This window comes from Rhinatrema bivittatum, chromosome 6 (assembly GCF_901001135.1).
Source record: "Rhinatrema bivittatum chromosome 6, aRhiBiv1.1, whole genome shotgun sequence".
NCBI classification, from domain to species: Eukaryota; Metazoa; Chordata; class Amphibia; order Gymnophiona; family Rhinatrematidae; genus Rhinatrema; species Rhinatrema bivittatum.
In genome coordinates, this window is record NC_042620.1 from 326,878,242 (window position 1) to 326,906,149 (window position 27,908).

The window sequence follows — 27,908 nt, forward strand, 5'->3', positions numbered from 1 at the left end:
GTTCCAGGGTTGCAGCTCTACCCTTTGCGGCAGTGGTGTTGTGAAGTAACTTACAGGCCGACCATCCCAATCCAATCCAGGACTGCAAACAGCAAACGCAGAGCAAGCGGTGCTCCTGAGTCCTGAGGCCGCACACACGCCCAGGCCCCGCCGTGGCCCCCGCCCTTGCATGGATTGGCCTGGTAACAGGAGGGCTGCGGCCATGCCCCGGCTCACAGGCCCCCGTGCTGACCTTTCATTACTAACGCCGCTGCCATTTCCAGGTCGCTATGGGAACCGTGAGGGGAGGGGGAGTGCCCCAGGCTGGTGAAGATTGCCATAGCTCCCCCTCTCCTCACCCACCACTGAATTTGTTGTAGGCCCACCAGTTGCAATCCACTGTTGGCCCGGGGCGCAAAGCAAAATGCTGGCAGGATGGGGTGAGAGGGAAGGGGCGGGGGGGTATAAGAAGGGCTTGAGGACATGCTAAAAAGCCTGAAGGGAGTGGAGGGGGTAGGACACAGTTTGCTGGAGGATGCTAGAGGGGGATCTGTTGAAGGGGAGGGAGGGGAGAATGTCCTCTGGAGGGCTTGGAGGTGGAGAGAGGAAAAGCTGGAGTGCAGGGAGAGGGAGAGAGATTGTTGGACGGGTGCCACACCCCTGCTCGTCCTCTAGGGACGCGTTGAATAAAAGTTTGAGAAGCCCTGGCAGAACGGGAATTGCTTTTACTTAATTGGAAACACGAGCATGCGGAAAGCAAGATGTTCCTCTCCCCCTTCTCCTTTAGGACACAGCTCGCGTTTCAGCGCTTGTGAGGAGAAAAATGTGCAGGTGGCACCGCAGGTAAAACCCGTTCAAAGGTATCGCAGAGAGAATGACTGCCTCCTCCTGCTGCCGCCGCCCTCTCCTGCCTCTCGCCACATCACTGCACACCAGATGTCATCAATAGGCCATCAATATAGCCAACAAATAATTTTAAACTGGCATTTTACTGCCATTGCTTGCCCCAGATATATGGAAAAAGATCTAAAAGCTACAGGCCATATCTTACTAGCCAGAAATGTGTACACGCGCACCCCCCCCACACACACACACACACACGCGCGCGCACACACACACACGCGCACCCGCGCACACACACACACGCACCCACATCCACACATGCACCCACATGCGCGCACACACACACACGCGCGCACACACACCACATACAGTGGAGACAGGGTAAATAATTAAATGTGCATTGCCAATGGAAAATTGTGACACCAAGGAAGAGACCAGAGGCAGACAAAAGATAAGTCTCATCTCCATTTTTTCCCTTCCAATGGTGCAATATTTTTCAATTGCTGAACAACAGTGTGGATTATTGTTTATGTAAGCAATTCACTGAGCAATATTTCATTATATAGGATTACATGGGCGGTAATTCGTCACATGGGCTGGGTGGTGCCCGTGTGGAAAACGGGCACCGCCCAGCCACCTCTCCTGGGCCCGTGCTTGAATATTTAAATGAGGGGGTCGCACTGCCAGGGAGGTGTTAGGGTCAAATGTCCACCCCTAGCGTCTCCTCGGCAGCAGGCGCCCAGCAGAGGTGGCTGCCAGCGGGTTAGGAAAATGAACGCTCGTTAATTGAGCATCCACATCCCTAAACTGACCGCCGGCACCCTTTTTTAAAAAAAATCTTTTGGTCCTTCTGGTTCCTGTGACTTAATATCGCCATGATATTAAGTCACAGGAAGTACAGAAAAGCAGTATTTTCTACTTTTCTGAACACCTTTTGGGCTGCTCTGGGCAGGCGTTCATTTCTGAGCGTAAAAATGGGCAGGTCGGGCGCACATGGTTTTTTTTTTTTGATCTGGGAAAAATAGCCTCAACAACATGCGATGAGCGCTATTAGTTTTGCAGGGGGTTGGATGCACGTTTTGGATGTGCTAATCCCCTTATAGCATCCAAAACCCGCATCCAACCATGGGTTAAACAGTGCGCTTGGCTGGGCACACCGTATTGCATCGGCCCCTATATGTTTGGTTATGGGACCTTACTAAATTGATGGCACATAGTGAAATTGTTTAACATACAGTATATGGATAGATAGACAGATAGACAGACAGACTGTGGACACAGATATAGAGGAAGGTGGTACAGCAATATATCTGTGTTTCTCCTCTGTCTTTATTTTTGTCTTGGTCTCTCTTACTCATTCCCTTACGGACATGAATATAGTCAGCGAGGGAGCACGATGCACCAAGTCAGGAAGTCACTTGCCCGATGAATGGAGTTCACGTGCGAATAAGTAGGGAAAGAAAACGGAGGTAATAAGTTGCTGCAGAGTGAACGGAAGCTTGAACTGTATACAGAAGCGAATGGGAAGCCAATGTCCTGATGTGAGAAGAGGGTTTTTGTTTTGTTTTTTTTAAATATATATTTATATTCTGCATTACACAATAGCCTTGCTCAATATGGTCAGAGCAATGTTGAAGGAAGATTATTTGCTTTTGTCTGGGCCCATCTCCATCGCCAACCCCCGACTTCCATGCTTTCCGCCTTGAGGTGTCCTATGCATGGAACATATTTCCCTGATTCGGTGCATTGTGTTCCCTCTCTGGCCATATTCAAAAATCCAGTCTAAAAACGTATCTTTTTGAGGCTGCCTTTGCATCCTATTCACTTCTCTATAATAAATACACAGACTCTTGCATGAAATGTACTGTCCTGTCCAGACTGTAAGCTCCGTGGAGTAGAGGCTAACTTTTATATGTATCTGTACAGCACTGCATGCACTGACTAGTGGTGCTTTAAAATGATAAATAGCAGTAGTGGCAAGATAGAAACATGATGGCGAAAAAAACCATCCACACCAAGTACTCAGCTTTACAATCCCTGCCTCTCCCTCAGAGATCCCCTCTGCCTGTCCCATGCTTTCTTGTACTGTCCCTACATCCACCAGCTCCAGGGGAGGCTGTTCCTCTCCGTATGGAAATGTTTCCTTAGATCACTCCTGAGCCTATCCCCCGTCACCCTCATCCCACGAGTCCCTCGCTCTAGAGCCTCTGCAGGTAGGAGTGGTGAATATGAGTGACTTACCCTTGGACGTTTCCACTCCACTCTGCTCGGGGGAGACTTGCTGTAGAAAAGAGAGCCATCCACAGCTGGAAACTCGGGGTCCTCGAAGAGCTGCTTATGTCGCCCACACTGCTGCTTCAGCTCATGATAGGACTGGTTCTTGAATAGTTTCACAGAGGAACTCATTGCTTTGGTGGCAGGGCTAGGACAAGGAGACAGACGTGTCAGTGAGCGGTGTCCTTCCTTCAAGGGAACCTACATTTCCAGGCTAGGACATAGAATACGTTTTCCTCTCACAGCTGTGCTTTGTTATTGACTACATTACTAAGAAGTTAAAGCTCAGGAGATTTTGAGTCCTGGCTGAGGCCCAGGTACATTCATGGAAAATCTGTCTGGTTCACAAAAAGGTCTTCTCCCATTCTGTGTCTACGGGAACAAGGTTTGATCGATTGGGTCCACAGTGTCAATTCTTTCCATTGCAAGACGCGGATTTAATGCTTTAGTTTGAGACTATTTTCTTACTTTTGTGGATGTTTACCTTAAAAGTCTTTTCTAATGGCCCAGCATTTGCTTCCTGCTCCTTTGGTCTCTCAGCTCAATCAGAGCTGGTCTGGGCTGGGACACCATGACCCTTCATTCACAACTCCCAGGGGTCATCCCCTCCCCCCCCCCCCCCCCCCCACACACACACACTATTTTATATCCCAACAAAGCTTCGCAATCACAGTTAAAGTCCTCAGCCAGAGGCCACAAATTGCGGTCCTCTCTGGAACCGGGCTAACATGGACCACAACTCTGGCCACTAGGTGTCACTGATGACAATAACTGGCTAAGACTCCCTCTGCCAGGGGCTGTGACCTAGCAACTAGGAATGTGCATTTCGTATGTCACTTTATGTCATTATTGAAACGAAACGAAAAACGAATGGAGTTTTGTGTTTCACTTTATTTTGTTTTGTACCCCACACACTTCCACAACCAGCCACTATTTTAAATAAAATCCCAAAAAAGCCCCTTCCCCTGGGTTTTTTTTCACACCCACCTGGACCTCCCCCCCCCAGACCCCTCCCCCCAGTTTATCCACAATAATAGAGCTCCGTAGAGGGCAGGAGCGACCCCTGTTGGACTCTACTTCAAAATGACCTCAGGTCAGCCAGCACATTGTGAAATACTGCATTGTCAGGGCAAGATCAACAGCCTTTCATCTGACCCTTATCATTGTGGGTAAGCTGGGGGTGGGGGGTTGGGAAGAGTCTGGAGGGAGTCCAGGGGGAGGAGAGTATGGGAGAAAGTCTGGGGTGGTATTGAGAAATGGCATGCACTAAAACACAGTAACATAATTACATAGTAAACAATGGTAAATAAAGACCAAAATATGTTTTAAAAAACCCAAAGAAAACAAAATGAAGCCCCAAAGATATGAAACAACTACAAAGAAAAAACCCCCAGTGCCAAGTCCTACACACGGCACTGCCCATCACTTCCTACTGAGCCACCAGACTGGCTCCACCGTAAAACGTTTTAAACCAAACCAAACGTCTATTGATAAAGCCAAGACGTGAATCCCAGGAGCCCGCAGCAGAGATTAGATCCTTCCACCTGGACTACTCCCCAAGGATGAAATGCACTCCCCCCCCCCCCCCCCCACCACTAATAATATATTTATGAGGTGGGAGGCAGCAGGAGTACACTGTGCACCCCCCACCCACTCCCACCCACACTGCTGCAGCCATTTCACTCTCCTCATCCACTTCCTCGCTCCCTCCATCCCTCTCATGTGCAGACCTCTCTCTCCTCCTGCCCCTCCCCACCCCCCTCAGCCTTCTACCATTCCCCCAGCCCTTTCACTCTCCTCCTGCCTCTCACCCCTCCCACCCCATCTCTCTAGATGTGGCCTGTAATGAATGTGAGCCCTCCTGCTTCTCACCCTTCCCCAGCCCTCCTGCTCTCTTCCTCCCACCACCCCCCATCTCTCTAGATGTGGCCTGTAATGAATGTGAGCCCTCGTGCTGTGGCGCAGTTGATGCTGACCACCGAGCGAGCCCGCTAGGCCCAAGCTGCCTGCGGGTGAATGAACATGCGCTGGTCTGGGACAGGCTGGAGTCGTTGCCTAAACCAGCCCCGTTCCCTGCAGGCTGATAACTTTGGGGGCAGTCCAAGAGAGACCAAGAGTCCGAGGGCATGCCAGGGTCAGGACAGACAGCAAGTAAATTCAGTCAGGTGCAAGGCAAGAGGTCCGATCCAGGCGGCAGACGAGCAAGAAGTCAAAGTCCATAACTGAGGTCAGAACCGGAGAATCAGGCCAAGACAGAAAAGACGCCAAGGAACAGTACAAGACAAGATGGACAAGAATGACAAAGCGAAACTCAGAGGGGGCAGGGCAAGACAAGAGATCAAGCAAGGGAAGGAGAGGGCAAGGCTGGACCAGACAAGGCTGGAAGGTAAGGCTGGACGAGGTAAGGCGGGAATCAAGAGCTGAAACGCAGCAAAGGTATGGGCTGAAGGCACAGCCAGAAGCCATCGGTGAGCACCGCTTCCTTTCCCACTGCGAGGCCTTTGAAACAATGGGGCCGGAGTGCACGATGCATCGATCTATCAGGGCCGCAGCGGTGGCATCGGGGAAGCCGGGGCCTTGCACGCAGCGAGTGTTGCTGGTCGCAGGACTCTCCTCATTTACTCCCCTACTGCACTCCTTCCTGTTGTCTTCAAGACACTCACTTGCTATTTGCAACTAATTAGCTGGCTCAGGATCTTAAATCGTTAACATAGTCATTGATTTTTCAGTCACTTAGGTAACTGCAATTCGCTGTTTCATAGGTAAATATGACCATGTTACCCTTTTAATGCAAAACCCTCACGGGTTGCCCATTTCCTACTGAGCACAGTAAAACTGGCTGCTTGACCTGTAAAGCACTGCAGTGGGGGACGCCACTGCACCTGGGAAATCTGTTTCCTCACCATCCTTCCAGATGCTACGTTCCTCCCTGTCAGGGCTCCCGTCCCCTTAAAGATATCCACCTATGGTTTGCCTGCTTAGGACCAGCTCTCTGGAGCTCTCGCCCCCTCTCACGGAGGAGATTAAGAGAGTCTGGACTTGGCTTTATCCCAGGGCTTTGGATATTTACGTAAATTATTTATTCTAGCCAGCAGTTATTAGGGCCAAAGTTGCAGATTCTAGTTTTATCCTTCTCTTGATTTGTTTCATTTTGGATTTGCATGCTTTATCTCGTATTTATTTGTTTTAATTTGCCTTTTGCTTTGAATTGTTTGAATGTTTTATTCTGTAATGAATACATTATTGCATTGTAGAACTTTCTTTAATTATTGTGCATTGCCTTAACTGTTTTAAAGAAAGGCGATTCATCGAATATTTTAAATACTAAACACTATCTGTGCAAGCAGCCAGCCCTTATGCTGCTGAAAATATGAAGTATTCCTGCTGCTCCAACCTAAACGCGCCTCGGGGAACACATCTGTGAAACTCAGCTAAGTGTCCATGCACTGTGCAAACCGAGCGGAGGAGGTGGATTCTCAGCCAGGGCATTTTACCCAGGTGAATGGCTTCAGATATTGTCCTTATTGTGCACCTGCCAGATGATGGGGAGGCAGGAAAATACATTTCTGATGTGGTTGAAATGGTGTTTGTGTGTTCCTTCTGCACCTTAAACAGATGTGAGGGACGTCGCAGTCTGCACGCGGGCCTGAACAAAGCACGGACACTATTCACAGGCAAAACAATAGCCAGGCAGGTCAAAGGAATGATAAGAATTACCAGTTTAGTTTTACTGATTCATTTCTTTATTTATGTAGTTGAAATCCCCAAGGCAAGTCACGAAAAAAAAAAAAAAATCTGTTCTTTTTGACAAAGGCAGAGACGTTGGAGTAGCACAGTCAGAGGCAATATTAAAAAAAAAATCCATAAAATGCTTAACTTATCTGACTAAAATTATCCAAAAAAATTATCCAGGATATTCAGCAGGATCTATGCTCCAACGAAAGTTATCCAGCTACCTTTAAACCTAACCAGCTACGTCTGAATACAGCCAGTTAGGTTAGGAGCTATCTGGATGCACGTGACCTGCAAGAGAACATAAGGCGCTTAAGTGGTCATGAATTTAAAAAAAAATCCCGTACGAGCCTCTGGCTCAAATCCCAGCCCCTCTGCTCACAGTGACCAAAAGTACTCCCGCCGACCCCAGCCCCTCACACCTCCTCCAAGCTCAAAATAAAGATGTAAGGAGTCCCTGGCTTTCCCCAGTAAGACAAAATATCTCGGAAATGACCCCTCCCCAGCCCAGCCCTTCCAGCTCGGACCTCAGCAAGGGCCAAACTGCCAGGTAAGCTCAAAGTTACTCGGCCACATGCGGAGGGGAAACCAGTATTGCTCTGAGTCGGGCCTAAAGTTATCTGCCTAACTTTGCAATGGTACGGCTGAAACCTGCCTAAATTAGCCAGATAACTTTCCTCGGCCCCAGAATGCCTCTTGTTTTATCTGGCTAAACTTAAATGGACAACATTCTAAAGTCGGCATGTAGCCAGATAACTCGCCTTTGAAAATTGGCCCCAGTCATGTCCGAAATGCACATTCAGAGGGTAATTTTCAACAATGCACATAACTCAGCTCGTACACGCATGCATTAGGGCAGCTGCAGCTGTGCAGTGAGAGCCAGAGAGCTTATAAAATACCACATAGCTGCACTCTGAAAGGAGTGGCGCATTAGTTCGTAGTGGAGTGACGCATATAGCTCTGGCAAATATTTTACAAAAGTACACATGTATTTTACACGCTGAATAACTGTAACCTGTGTATGTAATAACTCTCCGTTTATGCGCAGGGGCAGGGATTATTTACAAAGTTGGCTGATGTATGTGCACATCTCGCTTATGAAAAAACGCTTGCGATCTACTTCCAAGCATCAGTTTGCCAATCCCACCACCAGCTGATCCAGACTTTCACCAGTTCACGCGCATCCTCCGCCACTTATTCCAGACCTCGCCCACTCAAAACTGAAGGCGAGGGAGTCAGATTTCTTATCCGCGACGTGATCAGCAGGCATAAATGCCTTGCACACGTTTGATGTACAGAAAATACTGCTTTTCTGTACAACCTCTGACTTAATATCCTGGCGATATTAAGTCAGAGGAACCAAAAATGTAAAAATAAATAAATAATAAATAAAAATGTGCCGGCCGTTTTCCTAACTGATCGCTGTCAGCGAGTTTGGAAAACAGACGCTGGTAAGATTGAGCGTCAGTTTCCTGAACCCATTGACAGAGCCAGCTCTCCTGGGCCTGGAAGGCACTAAGGGTACATAATCGTCCTAGCGCCTTCTTTCAGCACGACTCCTCATTTAAATATAGCATTTCGTACCCAGGAGAGGTGGCTGGGCTCACGTTGGGAGAGCGGGCGCTCAAGGAGTGCCCGTTCTCCCGCGATCTGTTATGAATTGGCCTGTAAGGAAATTAAAGAAAAGCTATAGACATGCACAAGACAGGAAAAGGTTACAAAATACTAACCAAGTGCTTGGATATCCCAGTGAGCACTGCTGGATCAATAGAAGAAATGGAAGCTGCATCATACCATCCAGACACTGCCTAGACAAGGTCATCCCTCAAAACTCAGCGTCAGAGCAAGGAGGAGACTCGTGAGGGAAGCCACAGAGAGCCCAACAATCACTTTGAAGGAGCTACAGAGTTCAGTGGCTGAGACTGGAGGAGAGGAGAGGATCACCTTGCTGGTGGCTGAAAGGAATCAGTAAGTTTTTGCTTGGGACAATGTCTTTTTTAAAAGTATGGGGGCAAAGTTAACTATTTGGGAATATTATTTAGTGTGTTTGTTCCTTTAATAGTCAGAAAGGCAGTGAATAAACAAGTTAGACTGTTTCTATTTTTAAATAGTCAATAAGGTAGCTAGTAAGCAGTAGGTAGTGTGTTTATTTTTAAAAGTCTGCAGATCTGAGTGTTCTGCAGACTTTTAAAGAACTGAGTGTTTGTATTAAAGAAAAACAAAAAAACAAAAAACCACAAAAAAAACAAACAAACCCAGAGAGTAGCCAGAAGCTAGAAATAAGCTAGGAGCAGTGTATACATAGTAAAAAAGTTGAATAGTTCAGCTCAGTTACTCACCTTGGAAAGGTGTTGAGGTAGTGTGATTGGGTTTGAATAGGCACCAACATTTGTTAATCAAGAGAGCAGTGAGTCACTGGCTGACTAACTGAAGTTAGACTGTATGGGTAATGATTCAGATGGACTGAATCAAATCACGGTGAACCTAGAAGATGTGGTAGGTCTGATTGACAAACTGAAGATTAGTAAATCACCTGGACTGGATGGTATACATCCCAGAGTTCTGAAGGAACTAAAAAATGAAATTTCAGACCTATTAGTAAAAATTTGTAACCTATCATTAAAATCATCCATTGTACCTGAAGACTGGAGGATAGCAAATGTAACCCCAATATTTAAAAAGGGCTCCAGGGGCGATCCGGGAAACTACAGACCGGTTAGCCTGACTTCAGTGCCAGGAAAAATAGCGGAAAGTGTTCTAAACATCAAAATCACAGAACATATAGAAAGACATGGTTTAATGGAACAAAGTCAGCATGGCTTTACCCAGGGCAAGTCTTGCCTCACAAATCTGCTTCACTTTTTTTAAGGAGTTAATAAACATGTGGATAAAGGTGAACCCGTAGATGTAGTATACTTGGATTTTCAGAAGGTGTTTGACAAAGTTCCTCATGAGAGGCTTCTAGGAAAAGTAAAAAGTCATGGGATAAGTGGCGATGTCTTTTCGTGGATTGCAAACTGGCTAAAAGACAGGAAACAGAGAGTAGGATTAAATGGACAATTTTCTCAGTGGAAGGGAGTGGGCAGTGGAGTGCCTCAGGGACCTGTATTGGGACCCTCTCTTTTCAATATATTTATAAATGATCTGGAAAGAAATACAACGAGTGAGATAATCAAATTTGTAGATGACACAAAATTGTTCAGAGTAGTTAAATCACAAGCAGATTGTGATAAATTGCAGGAAGATCTTGTGAGACTGGAAAATTGGGCATCCAAATGGTAGATGAAATTTAATGTGGATAAGTGCAAGGTGATGCATATAGGGAAAAATAACCCATGCTATAATTACACAATGTTGGGTTCCATATTAGGTGCTACAACCCAAGAAAGAGATCTAGGCGTCATAGTGGATAACACATTGAAATCGTCGGCTCAGTGTGCTGCGGCAGTCAAAAAAGCAAACAGAATGTTGGGAATTATTAGAAAGGGAATGGTGAATAAAACGGAAAATGTCATAATGCCTCTGTATCGCTCCATGGTGAGACCGCACCTTGAATACTGTGTACAATTCTGGTCGCTGCATCTCAAAAAAGATATAATTGTGATGGAGAAGGTACAGAGAAGGGCTACCAAAATGATAAGGGGAATGGAACAACTCCCCTATGAGGAAAGACTAAAGAGGTTAGGACTTTTCAACTTGGAGAAGAGACGGCTGAGGGGGGATATGATAGAGGTGTTTAAAATCATGAGAGGTCTAGAACGGGTAGATGTGAATTGGTTATTTACTCTTTCGGATAATAGAAAGACTAGGGGGCACTCCATGAAGTTAGCATGGGGCACATTTAAAACTAATCGGAGAAAGTTCTTTTTTACTCAACGCACAATTAAACTCTGGAATTTGTTGCCAGAGAATGTGGTTCGTGCAGTTAGTATAGCTGTGTTTAGAAAAGGATTGGATAAGTTCTTGGAGGAGAAGTCCATTACCTGCTATTAAGTTCACTTAGAAAATAGCCACTGCCATTAGCAATGGTTACATGGAATAGACTTAGTGTTTGGGTACTTGCCAGGTTCTTGTGACTTGGATTGGCCACTGTTGGAAACAGGATACTGGGCTTGATGGACCCTTGGTCTGACCCAGTATGGCATTTTCTTATGTTCTTATGGAGGTGCCCTAGTCACTCACATCGAGAGCTCTGCATAGAACTGGCCTGCATGGGAGGGTGGCTAGAAAGAAGCCATTATTGAAGAAAAACCACAACAAGAGGATCACGTGATGCTGCGCGAGGGTTAGGAGGTGCGCCTGATCTCTCTGAGGACCCCCCTCCGGAAAAATCCGAACACCCTTTGCCTCGCATTGCCCCCGCTTTAACATAATCGGCAAGCCAAACTTCCTGAGCAGCAACTTGGTCAGCGGCAGGAACAAGCTTGGCGGCATGGCGGCGAAATCGAACAAAAAAGAACGAGATAAAATGAAGGGACCCGATGCCAAGATGGTTGACGCGGCAGACCCGCAGCAGGTACAGGACCCCACAGACCCCACCGGCGCCGATATAGCCGCCACAGTTATTGCTGCGCTAGAGGGGCGATTCTCCCAGCTTTCTTCACAAATAGCTGGGATCTGATATACTTACTGATATGCACGCGCAAATGCAAGCGGCGGAAAACGGAATTTCTGAGGTGGAGGATAAGCTGGTAACACAAGAGAGGGAGGTGCTAGGCCTAAAAAACGGAGCACGAGGTGCTCTGGAGTAAGTTGGAGGACCTGGAAAACTGGTCGCGCCGCAACAACCTCCGGTTAATCGGCATCCCTGAAAGTATTCCAGACTCAGAGTTGGGCACCAGGTTGGAAACTTGGCTCATGCAGGCACTTAAAATGGGGGACAGACATGGTACATTTTACATTGAAAGAGCCCATAGGATGGGCCCTCAGCCTACAGGGGGCTCTTCACACCAACGACCTAGGGTGGTTATTCTTAAAGTTTTAAATTTTGCCCACAAAGTGCAGATCCTTAGGGCTTACCGACAAACGTCTGATTTACAATATGAAGGATCTGAAGTGCTGATATTCCAAGATTATTCCGCCGCTGTAGCAGCACAGAGGAAGGCGTTCGCGCCCGCCTGCTCACAACTAGCGAACTTAAAAATTCGTGCTACCCTGCTCTTCCCAGCTAAGTTGCGTCTAACATACAATGGACAGACTCGTGTATTTACAGAGGCCACGGCGGCGAATGCCTTTATTCAAGCTTTACCATCCGGCTAATAGGACCACAGTGGTTGCTGCTCTTTGGGTTTCACCTGGAGGCCTGAGTTTTCTGGGGAGTTTCCCACAGGTTTTCCCAGCACAGCTTGTACGGCGGATTACATATAGAAGAGACTTTCTGATTATTTTGTTTTCTTTTTGGTAAGGGGGGTCCTCCCAGTTCTAGTGATCCGAACTTTTCCTAGGTGTGCTGAGAGCTACAGGAGACAACTGTGGCCCTTTACACCTATTCGGGGGATATGGGTATGGGATTTGTGGTTTACCTTTCCCATCACAAAATGCAGTTTCCATAGTTAAAGATATGTTTCGTGTCACCATGAATAATATTCTAATGAGGGGTGGCCCAGGCTGGGGGGGCCACTGCTCATGCTAGTTTGTATACTATGCAAGCAGTACAAGTTGGTCCCAAGTGTTTGACCTACTGAATAATATCAGATATTGTACTTGGGATGTACGTGGTATAGGCTCTGTGACAAAGCGCTATAAGATCCTACAGGCTCTCAGACGTCATAAAGGGCATATAGCCATGTTACAGGAGACAAGACTTACTGACTCAGAACATGAGAAATTGATCAAACAGTGGGTGGGGAAATACTTTTATCCTTCTGCTGGGTCTCATAAGGCGGGGATGGCTATCCTACTACATAAAACACTCACTTTTAAGTTGCATAGCTCTGTGATAGACCCGGGAGGAAGATATTTGTTTCTAGATATAGAGGTAGACGGGACGCGTTTGCTCCTGGGGAATGTTTATGCACCGAATACTTATTCTCAAACATTTTATGACAGGGTGCTACACGTTCTTCAAAAATATTCCCATCTTCCGCTTATAGTTGGAGGTGATTTTAATGCAGTTCTGGATCCCTCCATGGACAGGCAACCGTCGAGGCTCCCACCCCGCACGGACTTGGGGCGTGGTCTCCCCCTCCTGTGTAAACTTTTCGAACTCACGTATGTCTGGAGGCTACTGCATCCCACTGATCGGAATTTCACTCATATTTCCCAGGCCCATGGAACTCAATCCCGTATTGACTATCTCTTGGCTAGCGCCTTGACTTTTTCCAAGGTCACGGGTGCGGACATTGGTCCCCTGGCAATCTCAGACCATGCACCGGTCTGGGCTGACTTTAAAGGCTTACATAGCAAGGGAGGGCAAAAACGGTGGAGATTTCCCGCCAAACTTTATTATGATGAAGGATTTAAATTCTTTTAATTACGGAAAAGTGGAAGGAGTACGCACATTTCAATCAACAACATAGGGGGAACCCTTTCCTTTATTGGGATACCGCAAAAGCGGTTCCAAGGAGAGAAGTTATAGCCTACACAGCCAGGAAGAATAAGGAGTTAGCAGCCAAGATAATCCAACTAGAAAAGCAGCTACATAAGGCTAAGGCCCGTCTAAATTCCATTCCCAGTTGGAGAATCGGAACAAATTTTATGCCTTGCAAAACACTTTACACGATTATAACCAGCAAAAAATGCAGAAAAGCCTTCTTTATTACAAACACAAGCTCTTTCATTTTGGCAATAGGCAGGGAAATTATTGGCGGGACTGGTTAAAACATGGGAAGGGCAATCCTATGTTAAGGGGCTAAAAGACTCTATGGGCCAATTGCATCTAGATACGAAAGAAATTGGGGCGATTTTTATGGAATACTACCAGAAACTATACGCAGCTGACCCCAGTGATGACCGGGCCCTCCGAGATTACCTTGCCAAACTTAAGGTTCCACAGATGTCGGGGGAGGATTTGGCGAGCCTGAATGCCCCACTAGGGAAAGTAGAAATAGAACTGGCAATCAAAAATTCTACCTTAGGCAAATCTCCGGGTCCCAATGGTATCACGAATGAGTTATATAGAATACTATCTGATTTGGTTAATCCTCCCCTCCAAAGAGTTCATGATGAGATATCCTCAGAGGAGTGTCCGGGATGGGCAGCAAACAGGGCAACCATTGTGGTGCTTCCGAAACCAGGCCGGAACCCCGAGCTCCCGGGCTCTTATAGGCCTATTTCCCTTATCAACTGTGACCTAAAGTTATTGGCTAAGGTCATGGCTGATAGACTGGCGGCTTTCCTTGCGAAGTTGCTTTCCCTGGCGCAGGTGGGCTTTGTCAGGGGTTGACAAGCGGTAACCAATGTACGCCGGGTCTTAGCTTCCATAGCTTTCTCACAAACTTTAAGATCAGACTCGCTACTTGTAAGCTTTGATGCCGAAAAGGCCTTTGATAGGGTGAACTGGAATTTTCTTTTCAAAACTTCGGGTCATTATGGATTTCAAGGCCCTTTCATGTCCTTTCTTAGGACGATTTACACCAATCCACAGACTAATATTTGGGTGAATGGGGAACTCTCACAGGTACTACTTTAGAGCGGGGTACTAGGCAAGGCTGCCCCTTATCCCCTTTACTATTTGGATCCGTTGTTGAGGACACACGAGGGGTGACTGGGATCCCGATGGGGCGAGTGGAGTTCAAGGCGGCAGCATTTGCGGATGATCTCTTGCTGCACCTGACAGACCCCACACAATCACTCCCCGCTGCATTACAGATTATCTCTGAGTATGGCTCACCCGCAGGCTTTAAATTAAATCTTGATAAATCAGAGGCGTTGGTGATTGGGGGAGCAGAAACTATACCTTGGAATGGGCAGGGGATCGTATTAAATATCTGGGGATTTGGGTACCTAAATGTTTAGACAATTTGTATGCTTTCAATGTGCCACGGCTACAACAGAACACGGAACGGTCATTAACGGCCTGGCTACAGCTTCCTCTCTCTCTGGTGGGACGAATACACTTGCTGAAAATGACAGTACTCCCCCGATGGCTGTATGTTCTCAGTGTTCTCCCATTGCGCCTTACTCAGGCTACAGTGACAACATTCCATAGAGTGGTGTCTAAATTTCTTTGGCGTGGGAAGAAGCCACGGGTAGCACTGCAGACTTTGATGAGACCGATGTCTTTGGGGGGCTTTGGGCTCCCGGACTTGAAATTATACAACCATGCCATCAATTTGAGACACATTGGCGACTGGATTCAAGGGACGGTATACTTCTCTGATACGCTTTTTGAATCACAACTACTCTCACCTATCTCACTAACATATGCTCTACATGTCACAACGGCATCTCTTTCGTCCACCATATGTTCAGGTCTTCTTCTGCGACCACTACGTCAAACTTGGAAGTGGCTGATGCGAAAAGCAGAGCTGCCAGTGGGTACATCGCCGTTTCTTCAGTTCTGTGGTAATCCTGTTTTCCCAGCCAGACGACAGGGAGTCTCCAATTTCAGCAGATGGGAATGGTCAAATCTTTCCTGTATTGGACAACTGATCCATGTTAATGGGTCCTTTGTGGACTTTGCTGGCCTCCACACCCTGTATGGGCTCTCGTCTAAGGACTATTTCTCATATTTACAGGCCCGTTATTATGTACGCTCAATGGGACAATCAAACTTTTTGGACCCAAGGTGGCAATTCCTATGCATGTGGTTTGATCCAGATACTCCAAAATAAGAGGTCCATTTCCTACTTCTACAGACATCTGGGCAACACTTACAGTGGTCTTTGGAAGGGGTGCGGACAAAATGGCAATCCGACCTTGGACAATCGATTCCTGCCTCAGCACTGTGGATGGCTTTTACTATCACAAAACTGATAACTAGCAATACGCTCCTGAGGGAGACCAGCTACAAAATTATATACAGGATGTATATATCCCTCCATCAAGCCTTTCGAGCGGGGTTCGCCGGGGTCGATGTCTGCCTGTGGTGTGGAGAGGGGGGAAGCGCACTTAGGCCACTGTGGAGTTGCAAAATATTACAAGGTTTTTGGAAGAAGGTCTTCCGATTCATCAACTGCACCTTGGGGCTCAGGTAGAAACCTTCCCCCATTGGTGGGCCTTTTCGGGATTTTTCCTGCTACTTTTCTTGGGAAGAAAAGTCAAAGTCTGTGGATTACAAAAGTCTGCTTATTTGGCCTGCAAAGCTATTCTTGTGGTCTGGAGGAAACCGGAGGGGCCCTCTATGTCAAGCTGGCGTTTGTCCATTATCCACCTGCTGACGATGGAAACTTTGGCTTCGAGTCATTTGTCGATACGGGCAAGGAGGGCTATCAATGCAATATGGATGCCGTTCATCTTAACCTTACCACAGGATTCGAAGAGTCTCTTTCTCAATCGTATTGATGTTTGAACGCTGGACTTCATGGTGATTTTCTTCTTTTTGTTTACAACTCTAGACGGATTGTTCCAGCTACTTTCTTAAGGTCCCCTTCGGTGCAGGGGGGTGAAATGTTGGTTCAATAAGGTTTAAGATAGTGTGATGCGTCTAAGTACAAAATACATATCACATGTCAATCTGTATATGCTGTTTATTACTGTTTCAAAAATAAAAAACAGATTTACCATAAAAACCACATCAAAGCACATCTGGAGTTTGCCAGAAAGCATCAGAGCGACCCAGCTAAAATGTAGGCCAAGTGGTCAGATGAGACAAAAATGGAGCTTTTTGGCCAAAATTCAAAACGCCAACACTGCCCGTTCCTCAGCAGACGCCATCCCAGCAGTAAAGTATGGGGGTGACAGCATCATGTGAGGGGATGCTTTTCCCCAGCAGGGACCGGGCGTCTTGTTACAACTGAAGGACGGATGGATGGAGCAACATTCAGGGAGATGCTGCAAGACAGCCTGCTTCAGTCTGCTAAAAAATAAAACTTGGGAGAAAGTTCACCTTTCAGCAGGACGATGATCCCAAGCACAAGGCCAAAGCAACACAGGAGGGGTCGAACAACAGAAAGATGAATGGTCTACAATGGCCAAGTCAAAGTCCAGAGCTCAATCCAATCAAGAATCTGTGGCACTGAAAACTGCAGCCATAAGAATCATCCAACCAACCTGGAGCCAGGAAGAACGGGCAAAAACTCACTCCCAAACAGGCAGAAACTTACCCCAACAGACCTAGAGCGGTCATTGCAGCAAAAGGTGGTTCTACCAAGTACCAGTCTGAAGGGGCTGAATACTTATGCAAGCAGCATTTTTCAGTGTTTAATTTTATTTTACAAAAAATGCAGAGAAATAATGAATTGTGACTTTAAAAATTTACTTTAAGAGCGCACTGGTTTGCAATAAACATATTGTCTGGAACAATCTGTGTAAGTGTGATTTGTAATCCACACAAACTGCTGACTTTTTGGGGAGTTGAATACTTTTGCAAACCATTGTAGTTTGGATTAGCAGGGAGGGGGTGGAATAGAAAGTTGATGGGATGAGGGTGAAAAGGGGTAGACTCAGAAGTTATCTATTACAATCTCCATTTTCTTAAATTTTGGTGTTGCTCGTGAAGTCATGTTTGCAAGCAAATTGTGTTCTTCCTAATCATTCTGCCTTTAACCAAAATTCCTTTTCTTATTAAGCCATTGTAATGGACCATCAAGAACATTAGTTTCACATAGATGCTATCGGTCATTAGCTTTTAGGGCTTCGGGGGTCATTTATTACATCCTTCCAGCGGACAGTACAGAGCTATAAAACTGTTTGTTCTTCCCATGAAAAAAATATATAATTTCATAAAAATGCATAAAAACACTCATAAAAGATTTTGCAATTACAAGGGTCAACAACTGATGGGCTGAAGTCCGCTGGCATATGTGAGGTAAATGAGGTGTGACAGAGGGTTACTGCCTCCTGATGCACCAGCACATTTACGCTCGTGTTACAACAAGAAGGGATTGTATGGATCAGCTGCACCTACGAAATCTTCCTTTATGTACTGGGGATGAGTGGAGACAGGTCTGCCTGATGCAAAATATGCAGGGCTTGCAATTCTAACCGATGTAACACACACAAAGTTTAACTAGAAGGCTGCAGCCAACAGAAAGACGCCTGATTTACTGAACATTGCCCCTCCTTGTATGTCCCAGTGCACTGCCTCGAAGACATTCATCACAAGCCACTTTTATGGTAGCAACAAGCCTGGTGTCTGAAAGTCCTGCCCGCTCTTCATTATATTTCTCTGCAGACATGGACAAAATTGAGAGAGAGCGAGAGTTTTATTATTCTGGCTCCAGGTGCTGAGTTGTAAATGGCACTCACTATAAATGATTGCCTTGGCTAAAGTGAAAGCAGTTTGGAAGAGCTGCCTTGAAATATTTTGTAGGGAAAGCATTTAATCTTCTTTACAAGATACCGGTTCACTCTTTTCTTTAGCCATTACCATTTTATCAGAGTAGGTTCTTGCAGTGTTGAAACTATTACTGGTATTATATACTTGGTATATATCACCAGGGATACATTATCTTCTAAAGACAGAGTTCTAGCACATGGGTGGCCAACGCCAGTCCCCGGGAGCCACAATCAGGCCAGGTTTTCAGGACATCCACTGTGAGCAGGCATGAGAGTTGCATGCACTGCCTGCAGTCTATGCAACTCATGCCTGCAGTGTATGCAAATTTATCTCATGCATATTCATTGTGGATAACCTGAAAACCTGGCCTCTTTGTGGCTCTTGAGGACCGAAGCTGGCCACCCTTGTTCTATTATCATGACATAGTAACCTAGTAGATGATGGCAGAAAAAGACTGTAGTCAGCCCAGTTATTCCTGTCGATACTGCAAGAATACATCCTAGGTGCTAGTCACTGAGCATGTCTGCTTGTAAGATATCGATGAGAAATGATATCACCTTTGACAGATGAGCATGCAAGTTCCTTTATTTAGCTCACATCCACCTTTCCTATGTGATAACATAAACATTAAACTAGCTACCAATCCAGTGTGGCTATTGCCCAACATCTGTCCTCTTAGATCCCAGAGGCCTTTCTGGAACTACCGACCTGCAGCACCAACCCAGCTGGTCTCTGGGAGATTGTAGCCTGTTGATACCAACCCAGTGGCCCCTGTGGCCTGCAGTGTCACTAGGTCATGCTTCTGTTATCTCTTCACTTTTTTTGCAATTATCCTCTCTGCTTATCCTATGCCTTCTGTTACTGTTTTAGCCTTCACCACCTTCTCCGGGAGGGTGTTGCATGCATCCCTAACTTTTTCAACAAAGAAATATTACCTGCCATTGCTCCTGAGTCACTATTACACTGTATTATTTATTTTCATCCAAAAGCTGAAAGTGAGGTAGAGCAATAAATAAACAAAATAAAACTAATATGCAAAACATGCAAAAACATAAAAGCATTACATATACAATCATGTAAAATCATAAGAAAATACAATAAAATGAAACATTAAAAGAAAACCAGTAAAGGAAAACTAACACAAAAAGCTTTTGAAAGAGTCAAGTTTTGATTACTTTCCTCAAAGTCAAGTAATTAATCATTTACCTAATTTCTTTACAAAAATAAAAGTTAACAAATTAAAACAAAAAATATACATAAGGTGGTGCCCTTTCAAAGGACTAAATGAATCCATTTCTTGACTAGCTCTCTTCATCAGATCAGAACAGAATGAACAAAAGATGTCATTACCAAGAAATACAAGTGAGTCATTAAAGGCATGCGATGGTAGTGTGAAGAGGAATGCGGAGAGCAAGGGGAATGTGATAGGTGATCAGCATATGATTGTATGGCTCATAATGAGAAACCTAGGTCTTTGAATCCTCTCTTATTAACTGCAACGTGTCTGATCATTTTAACTCCAAAAGTCTCAAGGTTCCTTTAAATTATCCTGATCATAAGGTGATTGATACAGTGATCGGGTCCCGAAACATGCACTCCTACGAAGCAGTTTCTTTAGGCATAGCGTTCCACAGGTAGGGAGCAATAAAACAAAAGGATTTACCCCTTGTCCCAGTTAATCCTGCTTCTTTTAAGGAAGGTGCCATTAAAATAGCCTCGCTAGAAGAACATTGACCAAACATTTTAACTACCTCTTTAAGTAGAGATAAAATTTAATTGGGAGCCAGTATAAATCTTTTCAAATAGGAGAATTATGCTCACAAAATTTGGTACCAGTTAGTAATATAGGAGATGCGTTCTGAACCAGCTGGAGTCTAAGAATACCTTTATGAGATAAGCCAATCAAAAATGAAATGCAATAGTCAAGCCACAGCGTAATTAGCACATCAACAAACCATTGCTAGATTCAGATATAAATGTATATGCACAGCCCTTTTGCTGTCGCTCTTCTGAGATGGACTTGAGCAGAGGTTCTCAAACCTTTTTCTGTCGGGACACACCTGAACGATGGTTCTCACATGCGTGACACCCTGACCATGTGACCATCACGGAGCTAAATGTATATACACTCTGCATCCACAGGAGCCCCATTGACCCCCAGCAATGAGTGCAAAGCAGATCTAGGGCATTACCCTGTGCAACTCACCAAACAAAAAAGATATTCTGGTTCTGATGACATCTCAGTAAAAGCAAAACAAACTCCCTCTACTACCAGGCACAATAGCCCTCCTTATAGAAAGATTTACCACTAATGCATGTCCTATTGAGAAAACACATCAAATAAGATTGATGCAAATGCCTACCTGCTAGTAAAATACCTCACCTCGGTCACACACACACAGAACTGACCTTCACCAAGTACAGAAAAACTACAAATTATAAATATGGAGACAGAAACTGGAATGGAAACCTAAAAAAGCCACTCTGCATGCAGTGCGAACCTGGAGAAATGGAAAGAGAAATATAGCACCTAACAGACTCTCAGGATTTGCAATAATGCACACAAACTAAGCCACACAAAGTTACACCGTATTATGGCATGCACTCCAACAGTAACAATCCTATCTAAGAAATACAACTATTAAACCAGGCCCTAAACACTAATACATTTCCTATTGGGAAAACAGAATAAGCCAAGATCCCCACACAGAAATAATTATAAAACTATACTAATAAATGTTACAAAACAGCTGATGAACAGAACATCCAACAATTTAAAAACTCATAAAAATTATTAAAAATTGTCCAAATACCAATATAATATTTCAAAACAGCAGACTCATCACATAATACCCAATAATTAAAATGGTAGTCAATCAAGAAAAATAAACTTAAAAAGCCACCTTTACTTACCCTCTCCAGCAACTCTCCTACTCCTTTCCCTTGCAGGTCAATAGCACTCACCAGAAGCAGCAGTGGCTGCTGAAGCTCTGTCCTCACAGTCCTCTTCCTTAGGGCCCACAACCAGTCTCATACACACACCCCAAATCTACCCCATGACCAGTCTCTCTCTCTCTCTCAAACACACACCAGTCGCCTTCCTGACCAATATGTCTCCCTTACACACATATCCCAGTCACCCTGTCTCTTACACACAAACACACACCCCAGTCACCTCCCTGATCATTCTGTCTCTTACACACGCACCAGTCACCTCCCTGATCATTCTGTCTCTTACACACGCACCAGTCACCTCCCTGATCATTCTGTCTCTTACACACGCACCAGTCACCTCCCTGATCATTCTGTCTCTTACACACGCACCAGTCACCTTCCTGACCAATTTTTCTCTCTGTCCCTCACGCACACCAGTCTCCTCCCTGACCAGTCTGTCTCCCTCACACACACATGTGGGGGCTAACTCTCCCATCGCCCGATGTCCTTAATTTTGGCCTGGGTCCGCGCTGCTGTCAGTACTTTATACAGCATGGTCTTCTCTTCTTCCCATGAGTCCCACTGTACCTCACTTCCTGTTCCGAGCCGTGCAGGCAGGAAGAAGAAGAAAGGGCCACGCAGCTGATGTTTCCCAGCTTCCACTAACGCGCTGCTGTTACTGCCCAGAAGGCATGACAGCAGTTTTAGTGGAAGAATATGTGCGACTCGCTGTGATGGGGAGAGGGAAGCGCAACCGGGACACCGGGAAGCCACGACACACCGGCTGAGAATCGCTGGACTAGAGGGTTCTTGGCCATAGCAGGAAAACAGACATTTCCAGACGCTACTGCAGGGGGGTCACGATAAGATCATTCCTGCTTCTGAAAAATCAAAACACAGGGTCTTGATGTTCACAAGATGTTTTTTTACTTTCCAATATTACAGCAGAGGATCAGAAATTTCAACAAAGCCCCAATATTTATGTACTTCATCCAAACTCAATAGGCAGAATCGTTTCAACCAGTCACTTCCTACACATGCTTAACAGCGAAGAGAAACCAAAAGATGCTCTCAGTCTCCACTGGGAGGGCAAATCAGACAAAGTAAGTGTACAAGAGTCTTCTGCTTGCACTAAGCACGCACCACCATTTCCCAAATCAAGTTGTCAAGTATGTAGCAGCTATTATGCTAGCTATAGTACACTTATTTCCAGGCAATAACTCAATCACTACAAAAACACAACAGGTAGTTAGCTACATTATCAGTGGAGAGAGAAACAACAGCGAGACGTCTATGGTGAGACCCAACTGCATCCTTAATAGCTGAAGGCAAATCACTGTTCAGTTGAGGGGGCTCTTGTTGCAGAAGCTCCGGAGCCAGTGTTCATTCCTTTACAGGATGGCGCATGTTTTTGGTTAAATCAAATCTGTTAATGATTAAACTTGTTGCACAATTGCTAGACCTTACAAAGGACTGCCTGACAGGCCTCTTAATCACTGTGCTTTGTGGTGTTCCTCTTCTCTGACGTAGGGGTTGAGGAGAAAACTGTATGTGTTATATATTTATTATTTAAAAATAAAACAGAGGTGGCTAGAGCTTGGTGCTTCTGCTCTCAATGGCAATCCTCGCTTTTCTGTTTCTTATAATACATCCCCTTCTTAGGAAAACCTTTGTCACGTTCAGTTTCTGTCCTTCGTCTGGCCAAGTTTCAGTCTACAATCCCAGCACTGTCCCCAACAACGTGGCCAAATGCCATTTCCTTCGGGCTACTGGTGGCTTCTCCTTCTTGCACGTCATCACTTGAGGTTAGCAAGTGGGAACTGGATTCAGACAACAGAGGGCCCCGGCTTTTATGGTCTGGGGTACAGATAAGCATGGGGTTACAGAAGTCACGGGATTACTATCCTTAACCAAAAGGTTTTGTTGCTTTTGACGCAACTGTAACATCGCTCTCCACTTCAGTGGTGGGGGTAGAGGAATTGGATTCAAACAATCAGCATGGGCCCCGACTTTTACGGTCCGGGGTACTGATATGCAGCCATAAGAGAAAAAGTGCAGGACTGCTTCTAAGGCCAAGTCCAAAAGCAAAGCACGTTCAAGCAGCACCGCCTGAATTTTCGGGAAGGCTCCTCACCCAGTAAAAAATGATGCTGGCAGTAATTGTTATGGGTTTCACAATTGCTTGAATTGATTGTTACTATTACTCCCCTTAAGAGAAAGATGGGGGTAACCTGCACGGTGCGGCAGATACCACCATAAGAAGCTTGCAGGGCAGACTGGATGGGCTATCTGGTCCTTTTCTGCCATCATCACTATGATACTGGGTTGTCACTCTTCTACCCACAGCAGGCCCCTGGATCATCTTCATGTGTTGATGCTAATGGGTAATATTTTAGTTTGGAAGCTCTCCTCTTAGACAATCTGCTTATGGCACTAAAGGGCCAGATGTACTAAGCTTTTACCCCCACCTGTGCAAAAACAGCAAAAAACCCTTTAGTACAGTGGTATTCAATCCCAGTTTGCGAAGGCTGCCAATAGGCCCGGTTTTCAGGATATCCCTAATGAATATGCATGAGATAGATTTGCACACAATGGCGGCAGGTACATGCAAATCTCTCTCATGCACACTCATTAGGGATATCCTGAAACTCCAACCTGTTAGCGGTCCTCGAGAGCTGGAGTACCAATGATCTAGGAGATCTGACACCATCACCTCATATTTATTGATTTGAAAATGTTTTTCACTTATATCAACTGTGCCGTGCTAGGCGAATTTCAGAAGTATAAATATGAATATAATCAATTTTAAAAATATACAAAAAAATCCCCACACTATAAGATACATCCTCATTGGGAAATGCTTCACACAACAAAAAACATTTGACCTTCTTTCTAAAAAGTTTAACATCTTGCAAATGTCTAATCTCAGCTGGAATAGAGTTCCACAAAAAAGGACCTAAAATAGGTAATGAACACAGCCAGATGTCTTGTAGATGAGCAATTTTGTTACTAGGAAGCTCTCACAATTTTGAGAGGCTTCTAAGAAAACTAAAAAGTCATGGGATAGGAGGTGATGTCCTTTCATGGATTACAAGCTGGTTAAAAGACAAGTTTGTTAAAAGACAGGAAACAGAGAGTAGGATTAAATAGACAATTTTCTCAGTGGAAAAGGGTAAACAGTGGAGTGCCTCAGGGATCTGTACTTGGACCGGTGCTTTTCAATATATTTATAAATGATCTGGAAAGGAATACGACGAGTGAGATAATCAAATTTGCAGATGATACAAAATTATTCAGAGTAGTTAAATCACAAGCAGATTGTGATAAATTGCAGGAAGACCTTGTGAGACTAGAAAATTGGGCATCCAAATGGCAGATGAAATTTAATGTGGACAAGTGCAAGGTGTTGCATATAGGGAAAAATAACCCTTGCTGTAGTTACACGATGTTAGGTTCCATATTAGGAGCTACCACCCAGGAAAAAGATCTAGGCATCATAGTGGATAATACTTTAAAATTGTCGGCTCGTGTGCTGCAGCAGTCAATAAAGCAAACAGAATGTTAGGAATTATTAGGAAGGGAATGGTTAATAAAACGTAAAATGTCATAATGCCTCTGTATCGCTCCATGGTGAGACCGCACCTTGAATACTGTGTACAATTCTGGTCGCCGCATCTCAAAAAAGATCTAGTTGTGATGGAGAAGGTACAGAGAAGGGCAACCAAAATGATAAAGGGGATGGAACAGCTCCCCTATGAGGAAAGGCTGAAGAGGTTAGGGCTGTTCAGCTTGGAGAAGAGACGGCTGAGGGGGGATATGATAGAGGTCTTTAAGATCATGAGAGGTCTTGAATGAGTAGATGTGAATCGGTTATTTACACTTTCGAATAATAGAAGGACTAGGGGGCATTCCATGAAGTTAGCAAGCAGCACATTTAAGACTAATCGGAGAAAGTTCTTTTTCACTCAATGCACAATAAAGCTCTGGAATTTGTTGCCAGAGGATGTGGTTAGTGCAGTTAGTGTAGCTGGGTTCAAAAAAGGATTGGATAAGTTCTTGGAGGAGAAGTCCATTAACTGCTATTAATCTATTATACTTAGGGACTAGCCACTGCTATTAATTGCATCAGTAGCATGGGATCTTCTTGGTGTTTGGGTAATTGCCAGGTTCTTGTGGCCTGGTTTGGCCTCTGTTGGAAACAGGATGCTGGGCTTGATGGACCCTTGGTCTGACCCAGCATGGCAAGTTCTTATGTTCTTATGACATAAAGTCTTAAACTGTGATCCGAGAGCTGTCTGGGAGCATCTTCTTGAACTGCTTTAAGAACATTAACATTTTAAACTTAAGCCGTTGCAAAATTGGCAGTCAGTGCAGCTGTTTTAGAAGTGGGGGTTATATGTTCCCTCCCAGGGGTTCTCAAAATCAACCATGCCCGCTGAATTTTGTACTTGTTCGGACCACACAGACATCCTCACTGCTAAGCAAAACCTAGTCTCGCCCCTTGCATGCGGAACCCTATGTTCTAGGCAGCTTAATCGGGCCAAGGCATGCGGATGTTACATGATTTGAAACTCATTTCGCTATTCTTGCCCCGTATGGACATTATGAAGACTCGGCCATCCTGCTCCTAGACATCTTCTCTGTGTAGCCCAGGAACCGCAGCTCCAGCTGTTTCCACGGGCAGGTGGCAGAATGACCATCACTGCCCAGGCAAAGGCAGCCTCTCGCTTCCTCCATCTGACTGATTTCCCCTCCCTTTTATTAATTCCTTCTCTCTCTTTCCTTCCTCCTTCCACCCCTCTTTGGTGTTGGGTTGCTCTCTTTTTGCTCTCCGTATCACACAGAGTAACATTTATCTTATTTTTGTGCAGAAGAAACGTGGCCGTGTGCATGCAACCTGCTGGATACAGCTCGGTCTCTTGTTTATTTTGTGAAAGGGGGAGAGAGATCATGAACATCCCATTATTTCAGGGCTATGACTCCTGCTGTTCCTGAGGTATCAGACACAGCATATCAGAACCTATATTTTGCAAGTAATAACAACACTTTACTTCTGTACGGTGCCATCACTGAACATTGCACTGCACAAAATGTATAAGGTGGTTACAAAGTCCCTCCATCTAGGAGCTTATAGCAAGGGTCAGCACAAGGAGGTCAGAGACTTCCTCAACATCACAGAGTGAGTGGCAGAAAAGGGATATGAAGTGAAATGTCCAAGTTTATGGTTCTGTACTCTAACTACATACCACACCCTTGGCGTGCTGAACCCCCTTTACCTACTGGCTTCCAAATATGAATCCAGCCTGACAGATAGGCAATTTCCTTGTTAGTAATAATGCAGATAACAGAAACTGTCATGAAAATTATGTTAGAAAAATGGCATTGCACACAACTCTGCTGAATGTGCTGGTGAAATGTAGGAAAGCCATGAGTTGATGCATTTTTTTAAATAAAACCGAGGACATTTTTTGCAAAGACATTACTAGTATGTGCATGCTAATCCATATGGCTCTATACAGCATAGCTGGAGTTCTGTGAATGTTTAATTAAATGTACTGCCACCTTTAGAGAACAGATCTATAAGATGACAGTCAGTACAGCCTCACGGTCCCCCAAAGCAAGTCCTGTGCAGTCCAGAGATAAGCATTTGTTGCTCCATTCATTTCATTCACTTTGGCGGAACACGCATGTCTCACAAATGGATAGTAGACACGTAAAACGAATAGTATTCGTGTTATGTAGTTGGCTGCCCACATAAGCGCATACCATCAGTTTTGCATGCATTCATGAAATATGCGTGTACCGCTGAAACGAATGGAGCGACAAACGCACATCAGTCACAAACTGATATAAGAAACTTGTACTAAATACGAGTGAAGGGCCCGCCCGGTTGCTCAATGACTGTGCTGGGCACTGCCATACAGAACACCTAGGTTTGAGTCCTTGGATCAGGCTGTGGATCACAGCCCCCGGGGGGGGGGGGGGGGGGGGGAGGGGCAGGGGAGGTAAGCAGCCCCAGTCATTCCACAATGCCGACACCTACCGGCTGCACTTAGGGGCTACAAAAGTGCAGGGCTCTGGTGCACGGCTCTACCCCGGGCTAGGGCTGTTGCTGTGATAACTGGGCTAAGTGAGATGAGAGGAGGATACAAAACAGAGGAAAAAATCCCGGCGTGGTTATGAATGGAGGCATATAATGTATAGCCCACCGTGAGCTGGGGGTCAGTTCAGGTGGAAGCTGCAGCGGAAGGACACCACAAGCCAGGCCACAAAGGAATGACACTATAAGACCTGAACTGCTGGGAAGTAAAGAGAGCTCACCCTCTCCTGGCATCCTATTATTTATAAATTGCCAACATACATCTACAGAGCTGGACCAACAGAAGGGAGGCAGAGAGCAGAGGGGAATTATGAGGCACCTACAGGTAAAAGGCCAGGTACAGCCATGCACGGGTCTCTGGGAGGTTCAGGATGATGGGGACAGAGATGTCCTCACCAAAGTGCAACTTTTTTTTTTTTCAGCTAATTCTGAGTCAAAAAAAAAAAAAAAGTATGTGGAGCAGTGTATTTAATTTGCACATCTATTCGGGAAGAATGAAGCTGGTTTTGCCCAGACAGGGCAATATCCAATATCCTAAAGGGAATACGGAGCTCCAAAGACTTCAGCCGGACCGTGCAAGCAAGATACATAATAAGATGCACATTTCCCAGAGATGTTTACAGTCCAAATGATGCAGCAGAGGGAGTTCACAGGACTCCCAGCCAA

General features: G+C 45.3%; 1 protein-coding gene across 6 annotated transcripts in view; it reads right to left on the bottom strand.

The window, feature by feature from the left end:
• Window positions 1-27,908, bottom strand: part of CAPN6 (calpain 6) — a 160,458-nt gene that overhangs the window by 97,509 nt on the left and 35,041 nt on the right. For all 6 annotated transcript variants that reach the window (XM_029607635.1, XM_029607630.1, XM_029607634.1 and 3 more), the window contains one exon: window positions 3,064-3,244. In XM_029607635.1, the coding sequence (XP_029463495.1) occupies window positions 3,064-3,228 (165 nt within the window). In that variant the 5' untranslated portion in view covers window positions 3,229-3,244. The remainder of the gene's footprint in view (window positions 1-3,063; window positions 3,245-27,908) is intronic.